The 15369-nt window shown below is 53.8% G+C and overlaps 1 protein-coding gene across 1 annotated transcript in view; it reads right to left on the bottom strand.

Moving 5' to 3' along the window:
* Positions 1–599: 599 nt before the first annotated feature.
* The window catches only part of LOC119090010 (homeobox protein Mohawk), a 37243-nt gene continuing 22473 nt past the window's right edge, over positions 600–15369 (bottom strand). The window contains exons 5-7 of the mRNA XM_037212808.1: positions 11930–12098; positions 2866–3050; positions 600–686 (exon numbers count right to left, since the gene is read on the bottom strand). Of these exons, the coding sequence (XP_037068703.1) occupies positions 600–686; positions 2866–3050; positions 11930–12098 (441 nt within the window). The remainder of the gene's footprint in view (positions 687–2865; positions 3051–11929; positions 12099–15369) is intronic.

Genomic DNA, 15369 nt, shown 5'->3' with positions numbered 1-15369 from the left:
GTACGGCTCTGCGCTGTTGGGCTGCGACCTCCCGCTGCAGCGTCTGGGCAGGACACGACTCCCGAGGCTCGCGCCGCCTGCTGGAAGCCGGTCATGCCAACACCAGCTACGTCCATCATCACCGAACGCGCCCATGAGAGAGAGGTGTAGTGCTGGAGTCGCCTTAGACAGGCCGCCAGCGATAGGCGCGTACGATTGGTGAGTTAACGCATCACCGACTCCGCTCCTGATACTGGACGTCAGCAGCCGCGGCCGGCATCAGCGGCCTCCCAGCAGCCGCGGTCGGCACCATCAACCTCAGCTTCCACGGGCAGCCCATTCTCACCTCCCTCCTGGGCTCACGTGGGCAGCCGAGGCTGACACTGGTGCGGTGTGAGGCTGGCACTGGTGCTGGTGCGCTGTAAGGCTGGCGTTGGTGCGGTGTGAGGCTGGCGCTGGTGCGGTGTGAGGCTGGCACTGGTGCGCTGAGGCTGGCACTGGTGCATTGTAAAGCTGGCGCTGGTGCGCTGAGGCCAGCGCTGGTGCGCTGTAAGGCTGGCACTGGTGTGCTGAGGCTGGCGCTGGCACGCTGCAAGGCTGGCGCTGGCGCGCCCCCGTGCTCACATCAGCGGCAGGTAAGCGGCGGGCCGGCCGTCGGCAGGCGCCGACCAGCACTCCCAGACAGTCGGCGGCGGCTGTAGCGCCACCTGGCGATAGGCCGGCTCCTCAGAAAGGGCTGGCAGGCCGTCCCAGAATGGGGCTGGCGCCGGGCCGGTCCACACCGGTACCCAGGGCAGCACTGCAACCACACGGCCACGCAGCAGCAGATTAGACCGGTGAGCAGCGTTCCACCACAGCGTCGCATATCGGTATTAGATCTCCGTGATTACGAATGGAAAACAAATGTCCGTGGCCTGCTGTGTGATTAGATCATTGAACATAAATAAAACAGTAATGCTAGCCTTATTCCTGGGGGAGAAAACAGGAAAATAAAAATATAGATGCTTCGATACTTCGGCAACATGCCTTCATCAACACGAATAACAGAAGTGGATTCAAAGCTGCCTGCCGATCATCCTCCATAATTTTTCAGTTTCTTAACAGCAAGCCACATTTCTTGCAGGGTGCCAACTTTCAGGGGATTATAGAAGGAGCAGTTGCCAGCCGTTACTGTGATACAGTGCACATGTAGCTAAGGATTAAAATATGCAAAAAAATAAGAGTACACGCAAGCGAACCCAAGCAAACAGGCATCACGCATCATGCTTCATTCAAAACATACAAGCGAGTCGAAGTAGACAGGCATCACACATCACACATTAATTATGCATGCAAGCGATTTCAATTAAACAGGCATCGTGCATCACGCGTCAGGAATCATTTACGCATGCAAGCGGTTTGAGCTGGAACAAATCACACATCAAGGCACATACAACTGTGCTCATACAGCTGAAGTCGTTTGCATGTTTAATTGGTGCGTAATGTGTGGTGCTTATTTACTTCAACTCGCTTGTATGTTTTGAATGAATCGTGATGCATGGCATCTGTTAGTTGAATTCGTTTGCATGCGCACGTATTTTTCGATATTCTAATTCTTAGCTAGACATGCACTGTATCGTAGTAATAGCTGGCAATTGCTTCCTGTTAAATCCCTTAAATGTTGGTGTCCTGTAAAAACTGTGGCTCGCTGCTTTAAAAAAAACTGAAAAATCAATTTGGATCATCGGCAGGCAATTTTTAAATCACTTCTGCTATTCGTTTTGATGAAGCCATGTTGCCGAAGTACCTTTATCTCCATTATCCTGATTTTTATTCGAGGAATTAGGCCATTACTGTTGTCTTACCTATGCGCATAATGCTCATAGATAGTTGTGAAGTGCGTGTGCACTTCATAACTTACGGAATCATGGAAAATGCCAATGTTCTTACCGAATAAACTTTGAACTGCAGTTTTGCATTCGCGTGGCAGGCACAATATGCAACCGCACTCATGCACGGCATAATGTACCGTGCTGAAACAGGCGCGTGATCATTACAGCTTGAAGATTCGTTACAGATAGAGCCATAAGGACGAAACGATGAAATAAACCAAACGGTTAACTCACGCGTCATAGATTGTGCGTATTGCTCCCACTGCTGCTGCTGAGGTCGCTGGTGCTGCTGGGTCGGCGTCGGCACCGGCAGCATCGCCTGCTGCTGTTGCTGTTGCTGCTGCTGCTGCTGCTGCTGTTGCTGCTGCTGCTGCTGACAGAGTGTCAGGTCCAGACCTGGATAGCTGGCTGACCCCATGTAGCCTGGGACCATGACCGGGGCTGCCGGCACCTCAGACGGACAGCAGAACGCCACCGGGCTCGTGCGCCTCCGCTTGGTGGCGCCCTCTTCGTCAAACTGCAGCCGCCGCTTGGCGGCGCTGCGATCGCCGCGTGCCGCGTCTGTCGTCGTGCGGCGTTTCTTGGCGCGGGGCGGGGCGGGCGAGACTGCCCTTTTGCGCGGCAGAGGGGAGTCCTCCAGCGGGCGACGGTCGACCGACGTGGACCCACCGTCCGCCGGAAGAGGCGTCACCGCCCCGACCAGCACCGAGCCGTCCTCCGAGGACAAGGCAGCGGACAGGTCACCGGACACGGCGCCGGGCACGGCGTCTGACGCGGTGCCGGGCGCGGCAGCGGACACGGCGGCGGACACGGCGGCACACAGCGGCTCCTGTTCCGCCCTGGACGTCGGGCTCGGCTCCGGGGCCAGCCCACTCTGCCAGCGCCGGTCCGACGGCAGAGGGTCGGCTGCCGGACCTGCCTCCGCCGAACCTGTCGCCGCCGCGCCGTCCGCCGCCGGCCCCCCGGCTGACGAGCTGCGCTCGGGCCGCGAGTCGGCGCTCGCCTCGTCGTCGGCGTCGGCGGCTGCGGCGTAGCGCTCCGTGTCGCTGAGGTAGCGTAGCAGCATCTTCTTCTTGTACTTGGGCGAGCCGGAGCTGGGCGTCGCGTCGCCGGCGACGGTGGCGGTCAGCTCGAGGGCCGCGTCGGCGGCGGGGCACTCCTGGCTGTCTGCTGCCCCGGTGTCGGTCCCGCCTAGGTCATCTGGGGAACGGCCCGAAGCCTTTAAGCGTTGCCTTACGCGAACGTATTGTCAGTGTGCCAATTTTGTCAATTGTCAAGAGTTGTCAGGTCGAGGTACCCTGACGGTGGTGGCACGCCTTGGTGTCACTGTCACTCAGCTAATGTCACTCGATTTACACCATTATCAGATGATCAGCAATGTGATGCAGCTTTCACCTCAATTAGACAAGGAAAAGGAAGGTGATTTGATCAGACAGATGTAGTAAGCAAACAGATGTGATGCCGCAAACTACACTAGCACTCGTCTTCCAGTGGTGCTGTACCGTTTTGTCGAAATTCGTAGTTTTTTGCGCCGCTTTCTTAACATCTGATTTGATACAGATTTTTTGCTAATCAACATTTCCGGAATGCATACGACACCGAGCATGGAGGTGTGGGTGGCAATGATGCCGGAAGATTGTCTGCTGTTGCTATTCAAAAAGGGCATAGCTTGGTGCAGGTCTTCACGAAAGTAACGATAGGCATGGGGTTGAATAACCAACCCGAATGTTTATCCTAGATCGTTCACAACAGAACACTAGCATTCCACAGGAAGATGGATTTACGTGTTTGTCAGCATAGTATCATAAAATGTATCGCATCAGATCATGTCATATCAGCATAGCATCAAAACAAAATCTAAAAAAAGATCTACACGCCCGTAGATCGGCCTCCCGCCGGCCTCAGAGCGTGGTGGGCATAATCCGCGATGAGCTATGGCTGTCAGCCGCCAGCAGAAACTAAGCTATGTTAAACCACGACATTCGGGTTGTTTCTGACGCAAACAGCCTAAATCCTACCGCTTTGCGTTGCACTCGTATGCAGAGCAAAGTTAAACGGTTCATGGACGCGGCAACATGTACCTGATGTGGCACATGTTGCCGTGTTTTACCTCCTGACGCCCTGGCTCCAAGCGTGAGCCCACAAGCATAAACCTGACATGCCGGACAACACGGAAGGCCCCAATAATGTACCTGATGTGGCACACGTTGCCGTGTTTTACCTCCTGACGCCCTGGCTCCAAGCATGGGGCCACAAGCATAAACCTGACATGCTGGGCAACACGGAAGGCCCCAAGAATCCGAGACAGTTAAACGCCACCAGTGGAGCGGGCGGATCTGGGCGGGCGCGTGGATAATGCCGCCGTCTTATTGATATCCGTTAATGAGCGTGCCCATGTCCGGTTCCCGACCGTGGCACAGCTGAGGGCTACACATCTGAGGCGGCTTATCAAGAGCAGCGATGGTCTTTCTACAACAGTGCCATGCAATTTCTTGTTGCGTATCGTATGTACTTATTTTGTGTTAGGATTCTGGGAGATCAAAGACAGGTGCATATCTTGGAGAGTTGGTAATAATCCTATGTATGATCTATCATAATGAGTACTTATATGAGGCACGATTAGTAGTAGTGATACTGAATATAATAATGAGCAATAGTATGAATCATAAGTAGTAACAATATGCCTCAGATGATGGGACATGACGTTGACTGAAATTGTTTTACCTAACTACAGGAAATGCCACTTCGAGTGGGTCAGACGGGTGACGCCGAAGCGATCTTTATGACCGAACTCTGCAACTTCTGCTTGCACCTCGATGTAGTTTCTGCATCATGTAATGTCATCTTTTGACGAACTCAACATGGCTGACCGAGATTAACCTCCGTCTGAATTTACCATTCTAACAGCACGAACGGATAGGGAAGGACGATTTTACCTCTGCTACTTTTTCCAGGCTTATCATGGCAGGGCTTTCGGGATCGGTGACTAGATTTGTGCTGCCAGGTTCATACAAGGTCCATATAAGGTCCACAAGTCGAGGCCACAGTTTCATTGTCTCCGAATATCTGACTTTTTCGGATTAGTTTGCCAATATCTACGATGTCATCCAACGGGGCAGCATAAAATTCGCACCGAAAAACGAAGCTCGTCCAGACTCGTTCCTCGTTGAAATTGCAGCGTATTGGCCATTGTTTTGTCGTGTTTTGAACAAATATGGATCATGCAGGGTTCCGGAAATGACAGTGCTGTCTGGATTCCTTGCCGGGTAAGATATATTGTATCCAATCCACCCGCTACCTAGGGGCTGTTTGCGGCATACTCACCGGCTAGCCGGGACTTGCCGGGTGGCTTATTCCAAATTTATGCAGTTGCTGGCAGTTTTGAGTCACTCAGCTGACGCACAACAGCTTTCTGCACCTTTCAGTGTAGTTTCGGCTGCATTTGTGTGCGCGTTTTGGGATGAGCACGACAAATACGTTGTTTTGCACATCGTTGGAAGCTATAACCATCGGTGCTGTGGTTTCACCAATGAAGTGTATGGAACGAAGTTTGCAGCGTACGATAGTGCACCTGAATTGATACACTACGCTGGTGCATTTTTAGTTTGTCGGGTTTATCCCGGCTGTTCGTCGTAAGAATTAGAGACTTTCCTATTGCGATGATCAATGGCAACGTCCGCTTTGTGGTCGTCTCGCATTTTACATGTCAAGAGATGATTTGACCCGTAGAGCTTTTTCGTCCTTTTTGTGGGCAGATGTCATTTGATTTTGATAATACAGTTAGACGGTTGGTCGTTTGTCTTGTCTTGGCTTGCTGCCAAAGCGTCTTGTCATATGTCGTTGTATTTTGTTTCCAATATCAGAAATTGGAAAACTGTTGTTCACCAACATCTGTCTGATTCGTACCAATTCCAAATGTAGTCCTGTTCAATTGCAGCAGTGATTATAGGCACGTCTAAGGAATGACCTTATGAAACTAATTTTGTAGCGTCGATGACACTCATTGTCAGCATTTAACTATCGTCCGTTATTAGTTTGCTTTCGGTACACAGCCGTTCTAAATTGCTGTCGTTGTCCATCAACAATCACGTCAAGAAAGGGTACTATGTTTTGCATGCTTAGTTCTTTTGTGAATTTAGACCAGACAGTCCTTCAAAGGTGTTTATGAGACGTTCTAGTTGATCGGTGTCCCTAACCTCCACAAATAAATCGTCCATATAGCGACAGTAAAATCTCGGCTTTATGTCGTCAGTGTGAAGTGTGTCGGCTTCTACATGCCCCGTAAAGAAATTAGCGAATACAGGTTCTAGAGGTGAGCACATCGCAGCATCATCAATTTGGCAATGCTTTCGTCCATCGGGCCCGCGGAGAGGAACTTCCAGTGGACAGGCTTTTGGTTATTGTTCAAGATGGCACTTTGAAATTTTGAAGGGAGGAGTGTTCGGTTGATTGTGCACACGGTCAATGATGATGAATGCAGTTCTTACAGTCTTTCAATGGGCACGTTTGTGAATCAATTTTCAACATCTAGAGAGGCCAATAGACCCTTGGTTGATGAGATCGCATAATATCAATAAACTCATTCGCTGACGATATGCTGTAGGACGTGGGAAGATACGGGGATAGAAGACTTTTAAGACGTTTTGTAATTCTATAAATTGCTGAAGAAATCTGTGAAATTATTGGACGAAGGGGTTGCCATTTTTGAGCTTTTAAAGGCATTATATATATATATATATATATATATATATATATATATATTGTTCGGCCAATGTGTGGTGTGTGTGTGTGTGTGTGTGTGTGTGTGTGTGTGTGTGTGTGTGTGTGTGTGTGTGTGTGTGTGTGTGTGAGTGTGTGTGTGTGTGTGTGTGTGTGTGTGTGTGTGTGTGTGTGTGTGTGTGTGTGTGTGTGTGTGGTGTGTGTGTGTGTGTGTGTGTGTGTGTGTGTGTGTGTGTGTGTGTGTGTGTGTGTATGTGCATCACTTAGGGCAAGTTAGGTTAGGTTATTTCCAAATCTTTACGGTTACATATGAAGATGAAGGTTCTAGTCACCTGCACATATCGGAATCTTAGCCCTTTCATCATTAGCTATAGCAGGAGGGAGCTCAAAATAAAAAGATACAGATTTTCCTAATCTCTCCTACCCTTTAGTAACCAGGTGTACTCACCTGTTACCCACCGATTTTATTTTGCCAGCACATAACTTTTAAACCATGGTAGCGTTTTGGGAAGTTGTGCCTCCAATCTTACTTGTTTGCGCATATAATTGGAAAAGTATCGGGAATGGACATAATTGCGGCTATGAAACCACAAGCAGTACCATTGTGTAGAATTATTGACGCTTCTATCACAATGTATTCAACATCTTATTCACAAACATGCCCACATGGCACCCGTACTTTCAAACACCGCGCGCCCATCCCAGCCCGCCGCACATTCGATATGAGTGGCCATGGTGCTGGGTATCAGGACTATGAGTGACGACCAACCCTTGAAGTCCCTGATTGTCGTCCCTGGCACTCGTGGCGGACGGACTCGGCGGTGGCCGACACTCACTCGGTTGTGGTGCCGCAGGCCATCCTGGATTGTGGATAGAATATCGATGAGTCATCGAATGAGAACTTTGCGTTGTAGGCGTAGGCTTTGCTGAAATTTGCGGATCACATTAGAGACAGTCTTTCTTCCGAAGCTATTACATTTCCACATGAATGATGCTGATGTGAAACAATGAGACCTTTTTAGATTGCAGACATCGCAAAATATTTTTAAAAACAATAAAGTGATGAGAGCCATGACACTCTTTTTGGCATCCTAACAAATGCCAAGTTCTCAGTCTTGAGAGCAGAAATTCTCATTTTCGGTATCAAATGGAGGATCGCAGCCTATATCTAACTGACCACGAAAACAATCTTGGAGCGCTGATATGGAATGAGATTGAAATTACACAGCACTGCGAATAGAGTACAAGAAAGCCATTTAAGTTACTTGGAACGAGGCCTAGAGCTGTGCAAAGTAAGATTAAAGAAGATATAAATCGCATGTTTTGTTCAATTGTAAGACCTCACGTGGAATACTGTTCCCAAGCCTCGGATCTCCATCCCACTCGAGTTCAAACCATATAGAGAAGGTCCAAAGACCAGCCAATACACTAGAATGGTGAAAGAGCCGATAAATTGTGAGCATCATTACCAGAGCGAGATCCCTGAATGACTGAGGAGTAGCATGGCTCCCGTGTGCAGTATTATTCGCCGCTTGAATATGACCTACAACACTACGTTTTTCAACAGAATCAGGAAACTAACCAATAGGATACGTCCATGGGGCTTAATTACAGTCTAGGTCAAGGAGGGGTGAAGTAATGGCCCAGAGGCTTAAGCCTTCGGCTCACGCGTGGGGGAACGCGCTCGATCGTCAGTTGCGTCATGGTCCCTGAGCGCCAGCATCACCTCTGAAGCCACCTGCGTTTCTTTAAGGAGTGCGCGGAGTCGTGCGCCACCTTCTTGTTTTAAAATGTCCAAGACCAGTATATCTGTTCAGAAAAATAAAAGACGAACCTCTGTGTGGATATTTGCGGAACCAATTCCTCCTTTCCATACTGTTCCTAGACGGCGTTCGCCCTCGAACGGAGACCCCACCCCTTTCTAGGAGGATCCCTTGCGTCCCGCATCTCTCTCTAGCCTGGCCTCACGACATGCCACATACTCACTCAAACGTGAGCGCTAGCGCCGCCGTTTACCGAAGCACATGAGAGGAGGATCAAAGTGTGTACTGAGCGTTTCAGGTTCTGGCGTACACGCAGCGAAGCCTCAAACGTCATCACATGAAAATAGGCAATTTGGCCTATTTTTGCCTCTGGCCCACCCACGGGTATTTGCGGGGGATGTCACGGGTGTAAGACATGTAAAAAAGAAATCGCCATGCGTAACGTATTCATCTCTTCGTGCCAGGCAATCTACAGATTGATCTAGATCGACCCCGATCTTCTGGGTTCACGTGCCCTGGCTGCAAATACGAACTTCTTTACTCGCGGCTCCGTCCTCCTCGCTCTTTTGCTCATCGACTGCCCGCCATTCTGGCAGATGCTCGGGATGTGCGTTATTAGCCATGGAATATTCCGCAATCAAATGGACAGGCGCTCGACGATAACGACATGTGCTTTCATCCAGAACGCTTCTGCAAAAAGCGAATAATTTCACCTCGCCTCCCCTCCACGTGAGGTAACGTCGCCGAGCATGTGGACCGCAGTCGTAACGGGCTCCGATCGCGCGGTAGTGAACACACATCTCGGGATCGTGTCTCTGCAGACGTCAACAAACATTTCCTGCCTTGCATCATAGCCCTGGAGCGTTTGATGTTCTCTGCATGTGAGATGGGTTCGCCTCGCGCGAAGTCCTCCTGTTTCACTGTGAGGCCCGGTACCGGATAGGCCTACCAGAGCTGCAGCAGGAGGAAATCAAGTGGCACGGCCGGCCAAGCTTGCGGCGGTACTGAATCACAAGCGGTGCGTGCTTGTAGCAGGATGCCACATTACTCGCGCAGGAATCGTCAGTGTGCGATGTGACACGGAAAGTGTAGTTCAAGCTTTGGTTGCGTTCATTGAAATCGTCAAGCTCCAACATTTGCCTTTAAGATTGCTTGCTCCGGCGCGCTTTTCAAAAACGACTTCTTGAGGTGCATTTGATCCGCGGACAGAATAACGACGCGGCCACACCACGCAGCGCGTTTTTTCCTAATGTGGTATCACGGGTGTCATCAGCATTTGAGGTAGCAGTGAGCAGCGGAAGATGTGGCTGGATCACACTGCTGCTCCGGCTGGGCAGAGCCGATGACGTGGGCGACCAAGCCATGAAAATCAATGGAGTCGCCACCGCCGCCAGCCAAAACCTCATGAGGTTCGAGTAGGAAGGTGGAGCAGACGGGTACTCCCCCTCCGTACTCCCCTCTCCCCTCCGATCTGTCAAATGGGACCGGCGGCCATGCCCCCCGCCCCCCCCCCCCCTGTTCCGGAACATAACCAGACAGAACACTCAGCTATCCTTTATTTCGGAACACTTGATGGCGCCATGGTCATAGATGTGCTTGTGCGTTGATGCATGCTTACGAGGGTGGCTGAGACGAGGGATTTGGGCACGGGCAGGGGGTACCCGTCTCCCAGCTTTGGGAAGAAGCTACTAATTCATCCCATGGTCTTTCGGAGTGGGAAACGAGGTGTACAAAACGCGTCTCCCTGCCCTTTGCTCCGTAGATAATTTAGCAGTGCTGTGGCTGGGCTCAGCGAAGGCTTTGTTGCCAACGCCGCTGTTGTATGTACTAACGTACCAACAGTCTGCGTGACCTTTTTTGAGAAAACAACCTGTGCGTTGGAACACGCACAATTTCAGAACGCAAAGTCATTGCATAATTTTCGTCAATGACTGCTGTCGCCGCGATCGCCGAGAAAGCCATTGGCAATGCCAGCTCTCCATTTCTTACTGCGCTCACCTCAATTCTGCTCTAGGCGCGTCTACCTCAGAATCAGCTGACCTCACGGTGGGTACCATATCTTTCCTTGTGTTTACCACTCACCAGCATCTTGTGGTGCCAGAAATGTCCCAGCTTCCGCAATTGAGGCAACGCTTAGTACCGGGTAGCAGTATCGCGCTAACGAAACCTGCACCCCTGCACCCCTTGCATCTATGCATCCCTGCCCGCCCGACACGACGCCAGCTTACTCGTGAGTCCTCCTGCGCTCACGTGAGTCCGGTGGCCGCCGAGCCCGGCCGTCACGTGCCCCGCTGCGGCGGACAGCCGGGTGTCACGTGGCCCGTCCCCACCGGCGGCGGCCCCCGCCAAGCGAGCCGGCCGGCCGTCTGGGTCTCCCGCGGCCCGCCGCCGCTGGGCGCGCCCGGACGCGCGCCGACCACGCCGCGCCGGCCGCCACGCCGGCGGCGACGGACCGCGCGCGCCGCGGCCGACACGGCGGCTTTGCTCGGCTCCGACCGACGACCGACTCGACAGGGAGAGGGGGGGGGGGGGGGGGGCGGTCGGGGAGTGGTTGGTGGTCGCGCCAGCCGAGGCCCAGTCGTGAGGTGTCGAATGATTTGGTATTGCCATGTGCCCGTGGTGATCGCAGATACGATGTGGACCTAGCAGTGAATAACGGCTTTGCACAGCTGAATGACGAGCCAAGAATAGTGCATAATTTGTCCAACGCAACACCACAGTAGCAAGGAATCTCGCGGGGTCGTTGGGTCGCACAACTAGGTAATGGGTTCCTGTCCAAGATGTAAATTCCTAAGTTCGTTGCCATCGATACCTCAACAGTTCTTTGCGGAAGAGTTACGAGACCGTGCAAGAGGACGTGTTTCTCCAATGTCTACACACACTCGTTTTGTTTATACGCTCTGGAGACCACGTGCAGGCACTAAGGCAGCTGTGGCCGGCTCCTGCGTCAGAGACGTCCTCTCGGACTGCATAGAACAGGCCAACTTGTCAGTTGCCGAGTCGGAAAATATCTGAGGCATCCAGACACGGTCTGGCAGTGCCACTGAGCGTGAGACCGGTCTAGCTATGCGTTTTCTAGCGAGGATTGATGACGGTGAGGTCGGAAACGATCTGACCTTGCCGATGACATTCATCGGGTCAGATGACGTGACACAAGGTGTGGCGCAACTCCAAGGTCATCTGAATTGCCGACATTGTTGGGACTAGCTGTCTGTTCTGACTTTGCGTTTGCGCCGCCTCAGAAAGCTTCACACCCTTTCCTTTCTTTTGTCTTTAGCATGCTACGCCAGCTTATAACATGCCCACGTTTTGGCAAGATTTAGTTTGCTAATTTCCCAAATTGATTGCCGCCAACTCCCTCATCACACTGCAGCCCTCCAGTTTGTCTGCGCGTCAGACAGAGGTGAATGAGACAGACTGATTGACTTTCACGCACCATTGTCAAGTGGCACGGCTGGGCGACATGTCACGCCGGATCGAACGCTCGGGTTCGACTCCATCCGTGGGAAGTTTTCACTGTGCCTGGCTTCTGCCAGAGATGGTGACGCTTACCTCACCGGTCTGTGGCGCCAACTCAGCGAGCATCACGTCCCATACCTTTGCCGGCTTGGTCGTTCCAGACCGAGTCCTCGGAGGACAGCGAGAGGAGCTCGGCGTTGCCCTTGACGCAGGAGTTGTAGAGGCGGACCCGCTCCTGCCAGGGCAGCAGCTCGCCGCTCACCACCTGCTTGAGGCGACGCCGCGCGTTGGCGAACCACGTGGACACCTGGCCGCAGGAGGGCACGGACCGGCTGCAGCGACGGAGACGGCATGACCGGCACACGCGAGAGGTCGTGATGGAACACGTGCACACGTGACAACAGACCCATGTGCAGGGACGCGGTGGAGTGCGGGAAGACATGACTGGCACGCGTGCCGAAAGTGGGCTAGCGGCCGTCACACGGGTCGGGGTATTTCAACACGTGGGCTAGCGGCCGTCACGCGGGGCGGGGTGTTATGACACGTGGACTAGCGGCCGTTACACGGGCGGGGTGTGACGGCACGTGGACTAGAGGCCGTCACACGGGTCGGGGTATTACAACACGTGGGCTAGCGGCCGTCACGCGGGGCGGGGTGTCATGGCGCGTGGACTAGCGGCCGTTACACGGGTGGGGTGTGACGGCACGTGGACTAGAGGCCGTCACACGGGTCGGGGTATTACAACACGTGGGCTAGCGGCCGTCACGCGGGGCGGGGTGTTATGACACGTGGACTAGCGGCCGTTACACGGGGCGGGGTGTGACGGCACGTGGGCTCCCGGCCGTCACACGGGTCGGGGTATTTCAACACGTGGGCTAGCGGCCGTCACACGGGTCGGGGTATTACAACACGTGGGCTAGCGGCCGTCACACGGGTCGGGGTATTTCAACACGTGGGCTAGCGGCCGTCACGCGGGGCGGGGTGTTATGACACGTGGACTAGCGGCCGTTACACGGGCGGGGTGACGGCACGTGGACTAGAGGCCGTCATACGGGTCGGGGTATTACAACACGTGGGCTAGCGGCCGTTACACGGGCGGGGTGTCATGGCACGTGGACTAGCGGCCGTTACACGGGGCGGGGTGTGACGGCACGTGGACTAGAGGCCGTCATACGGGTCGGGGTATTACAACACGTGGGCTCCCGGCCGTCACGCGGGGCGGGGTGTTATGGCACGTGGACTAGCGGCCGTTACACGGGCGGGGTGTGACGGCACGTGGGCTCCCGGCCGTCACACGGGACGGGGTGCTACGGTACGTGGATACATGACCCGTCACGTGGACCTTCACGCCAGTCTCCCGACGAGAGCGCTATTTATATGGACAGACATGGCGTCGTAGGCGCGTCGCGACCCTTCCGACTACGTCAGGTCATGGTGAAGTCTGCAATCCATGTGTTTTATCGGGGTAAGTGCAGTCACAAATTGATGGCATTTTCATGCTACGCCACAACATGGTTACCAGTGGGCAATGGTTTCACTCGTTGTTGTAGAAATACAACGCCGTAGGCGAGGTTCGAGCCAACTAGGCTGTGCTCCGAACCGACTGCGCCTGTCACATGACGGGAGCCAAGACCAGTGCCGTGACCCGGAGCCAAACCCATCACCGACGTGGACAGCATCTGACCGATCGGGGGCGTAGAAAAAGAAAAAAAGAGTGAGAAGACCCCAATACCAACGTGATGGATTCCTGACCGAACGGGAGTGCACCAGTAGGTTGTCGTAGGGCCCGACCAGAGCATAGAGCCTTCCGAGCAAACGGAAGGAACCCAGGGTCCTGAAGGAGGCCTGTTCCCTGAGCACGGCTCCTGAGCGATCGGGAGTGCTGGGCAGGTGTACATACACGTGGGACCCAACAACAGTCCGTATCAAGTCCGATGAAATGGGCAGCTGAGCGATCAAGATTGCCTGAGACCTTCAAAGAAAGGGTCCCTGACAGGAGTGTAGAATTCAGTAAATAAGATCTTCGTAAATCAGGTCAGATCAGATCAGATCAGATCTTCGCAAATCAGAGTAAACTGAAAGAGCCCTAAACCAAAGTGACGAGACCCCGAGCAACCGAAAGGACTCGGGTGGGTTGACGTACTGGCCCGAGACAATGGCGAACAGAGCCATTGAAATAAGTCGCGGAGGGCCCCTGATCACGGACGGCCGCCGAAGAAGGCTCTGGCAAGTTAGCAACGCCCTAACAGCAGCGTGGCGCACTGAGCAAATGCACAGAAATCCGGGGCGACGTGGAAGCGATGGAGGCGGCCGGGGCAACGTGGAGCCTGATCGGAATACCTGGCAGTACCCCGGTCTGCCCAACTAGTGACGGAGTACCCTGGCAAGTAGACATTCAGGGCTCTCGGCAACAGGGGAAGGCCCTTGGCAGCTTGGTGAGCCCAAAAATCACCCCGTCCGTTGCCATCTTAGCTGTCGAAGAATTATTTGTGCTTGCTCAAAGACGCTTTATTTTCGTGTGAGGGCCTTCGTGGTTGCCTAGAGGCTTAAAGACGTCCAATTTTTGCGTTTCATGTTAAGAACTTGCGTCTCTTCGGCCGGTTATTAGCTCCTTCGGAGCCCAAGAGGAGTTGCGGGGGGGGGGGGGGCGTGGCTACCTGAATGGCCGTGGTCATGCTCCGCCCCCCCCCCCCACCCCCCTCCTTGATCCAATACTGGTGGTGACTGCGTTCATTTGGCGTCCCAGGTGTGACGTAAACTTGCTGCCATTTTGTGCGCTTTATGCAATATCAGCCATGGATATACCCCGTTATTCATATAGTGGAGAACTGTCCCTGTCTGTGTATCCAAACCTGGCATAAATATCCGTAAACAATGCAACTCGTGGTCGTTCTGCGGTCAGCCAATTAATCTCCGCAATGTTTGCCAGCGGGCAGAAAAACACCTGGGGGCCCGCTGCAGGCGCACGCGTGCCCCCGGAACTGGCGGCGCTAGCAGCGGCAGCTGTGCTCATCCGTCACCGGCCTGGCCGTCGGCACCGGCGCGTGCGGCCCACGCGGCCCGGCGCGCCCGTCGACACCGTCGCGTCGGTCGCGTGCGTCGACGGCTCCCGCGCCGCGCACGTGGGGCACCGACGGTCGCCGCGGGAGAGCACCTCCCGCCGTCGGCGGCGCACGCGGCTGGCCGGCGACAGGACGCGCGAGCTCGGGCCGACGCCAGGCCGGCCGGCCGGAGATGAGGTGTCGGTGACGGTCGCTGAGTGTGCTGCAGCAGGTGTAGCCCCGCGTGGATTATTGCCACAGGAAAAGTGCAGATGCACTGTTGGAGGACGCTGACATGCTCAAGCGTTGTCTTGCTGAACCGGTGGACTACCATAGCAGCGTGCGCGCTCTTCGGTTGTTAAGCGAAACGTGTCGTTCGCAGTTCATTCAGGTATTTGCCAAGTACTTAATTGTTGATCGTAGCAGATGTGTTTTTGAAACGCGCGTGTCATAATCCCGTCCATAGCACTTGTCCTGTAATGATGCTCATCAACACAGCGCGGGCAGTAAGTTGCACGCCACCTCCGCTGGACTGCA

The sequence above is a fragment of the Pollicipes pollicipes genome, unplaced genomic scaffold (assembly GCF_011947565.3).
Source record: "Pollicipes pollicipes isolate AB1234 unplaced genomic scaffold, Ppol_2.1 Scaffold_3087;HRSCAF=3621_pilon_pilon_pilon, whole genome shotgun sequence".
Taxonomy (NCBI): domain Eukaryota; kingdom Metazoa; phylum Arthropoda; class Thecostraca; order Pollicipedomorpha; family Pollicipedidae; genus Pollicipes; species Pollicipes pollicipes.
This window is presented reverse-complemented; position numbering and strand designations above follow the sequence as displayed.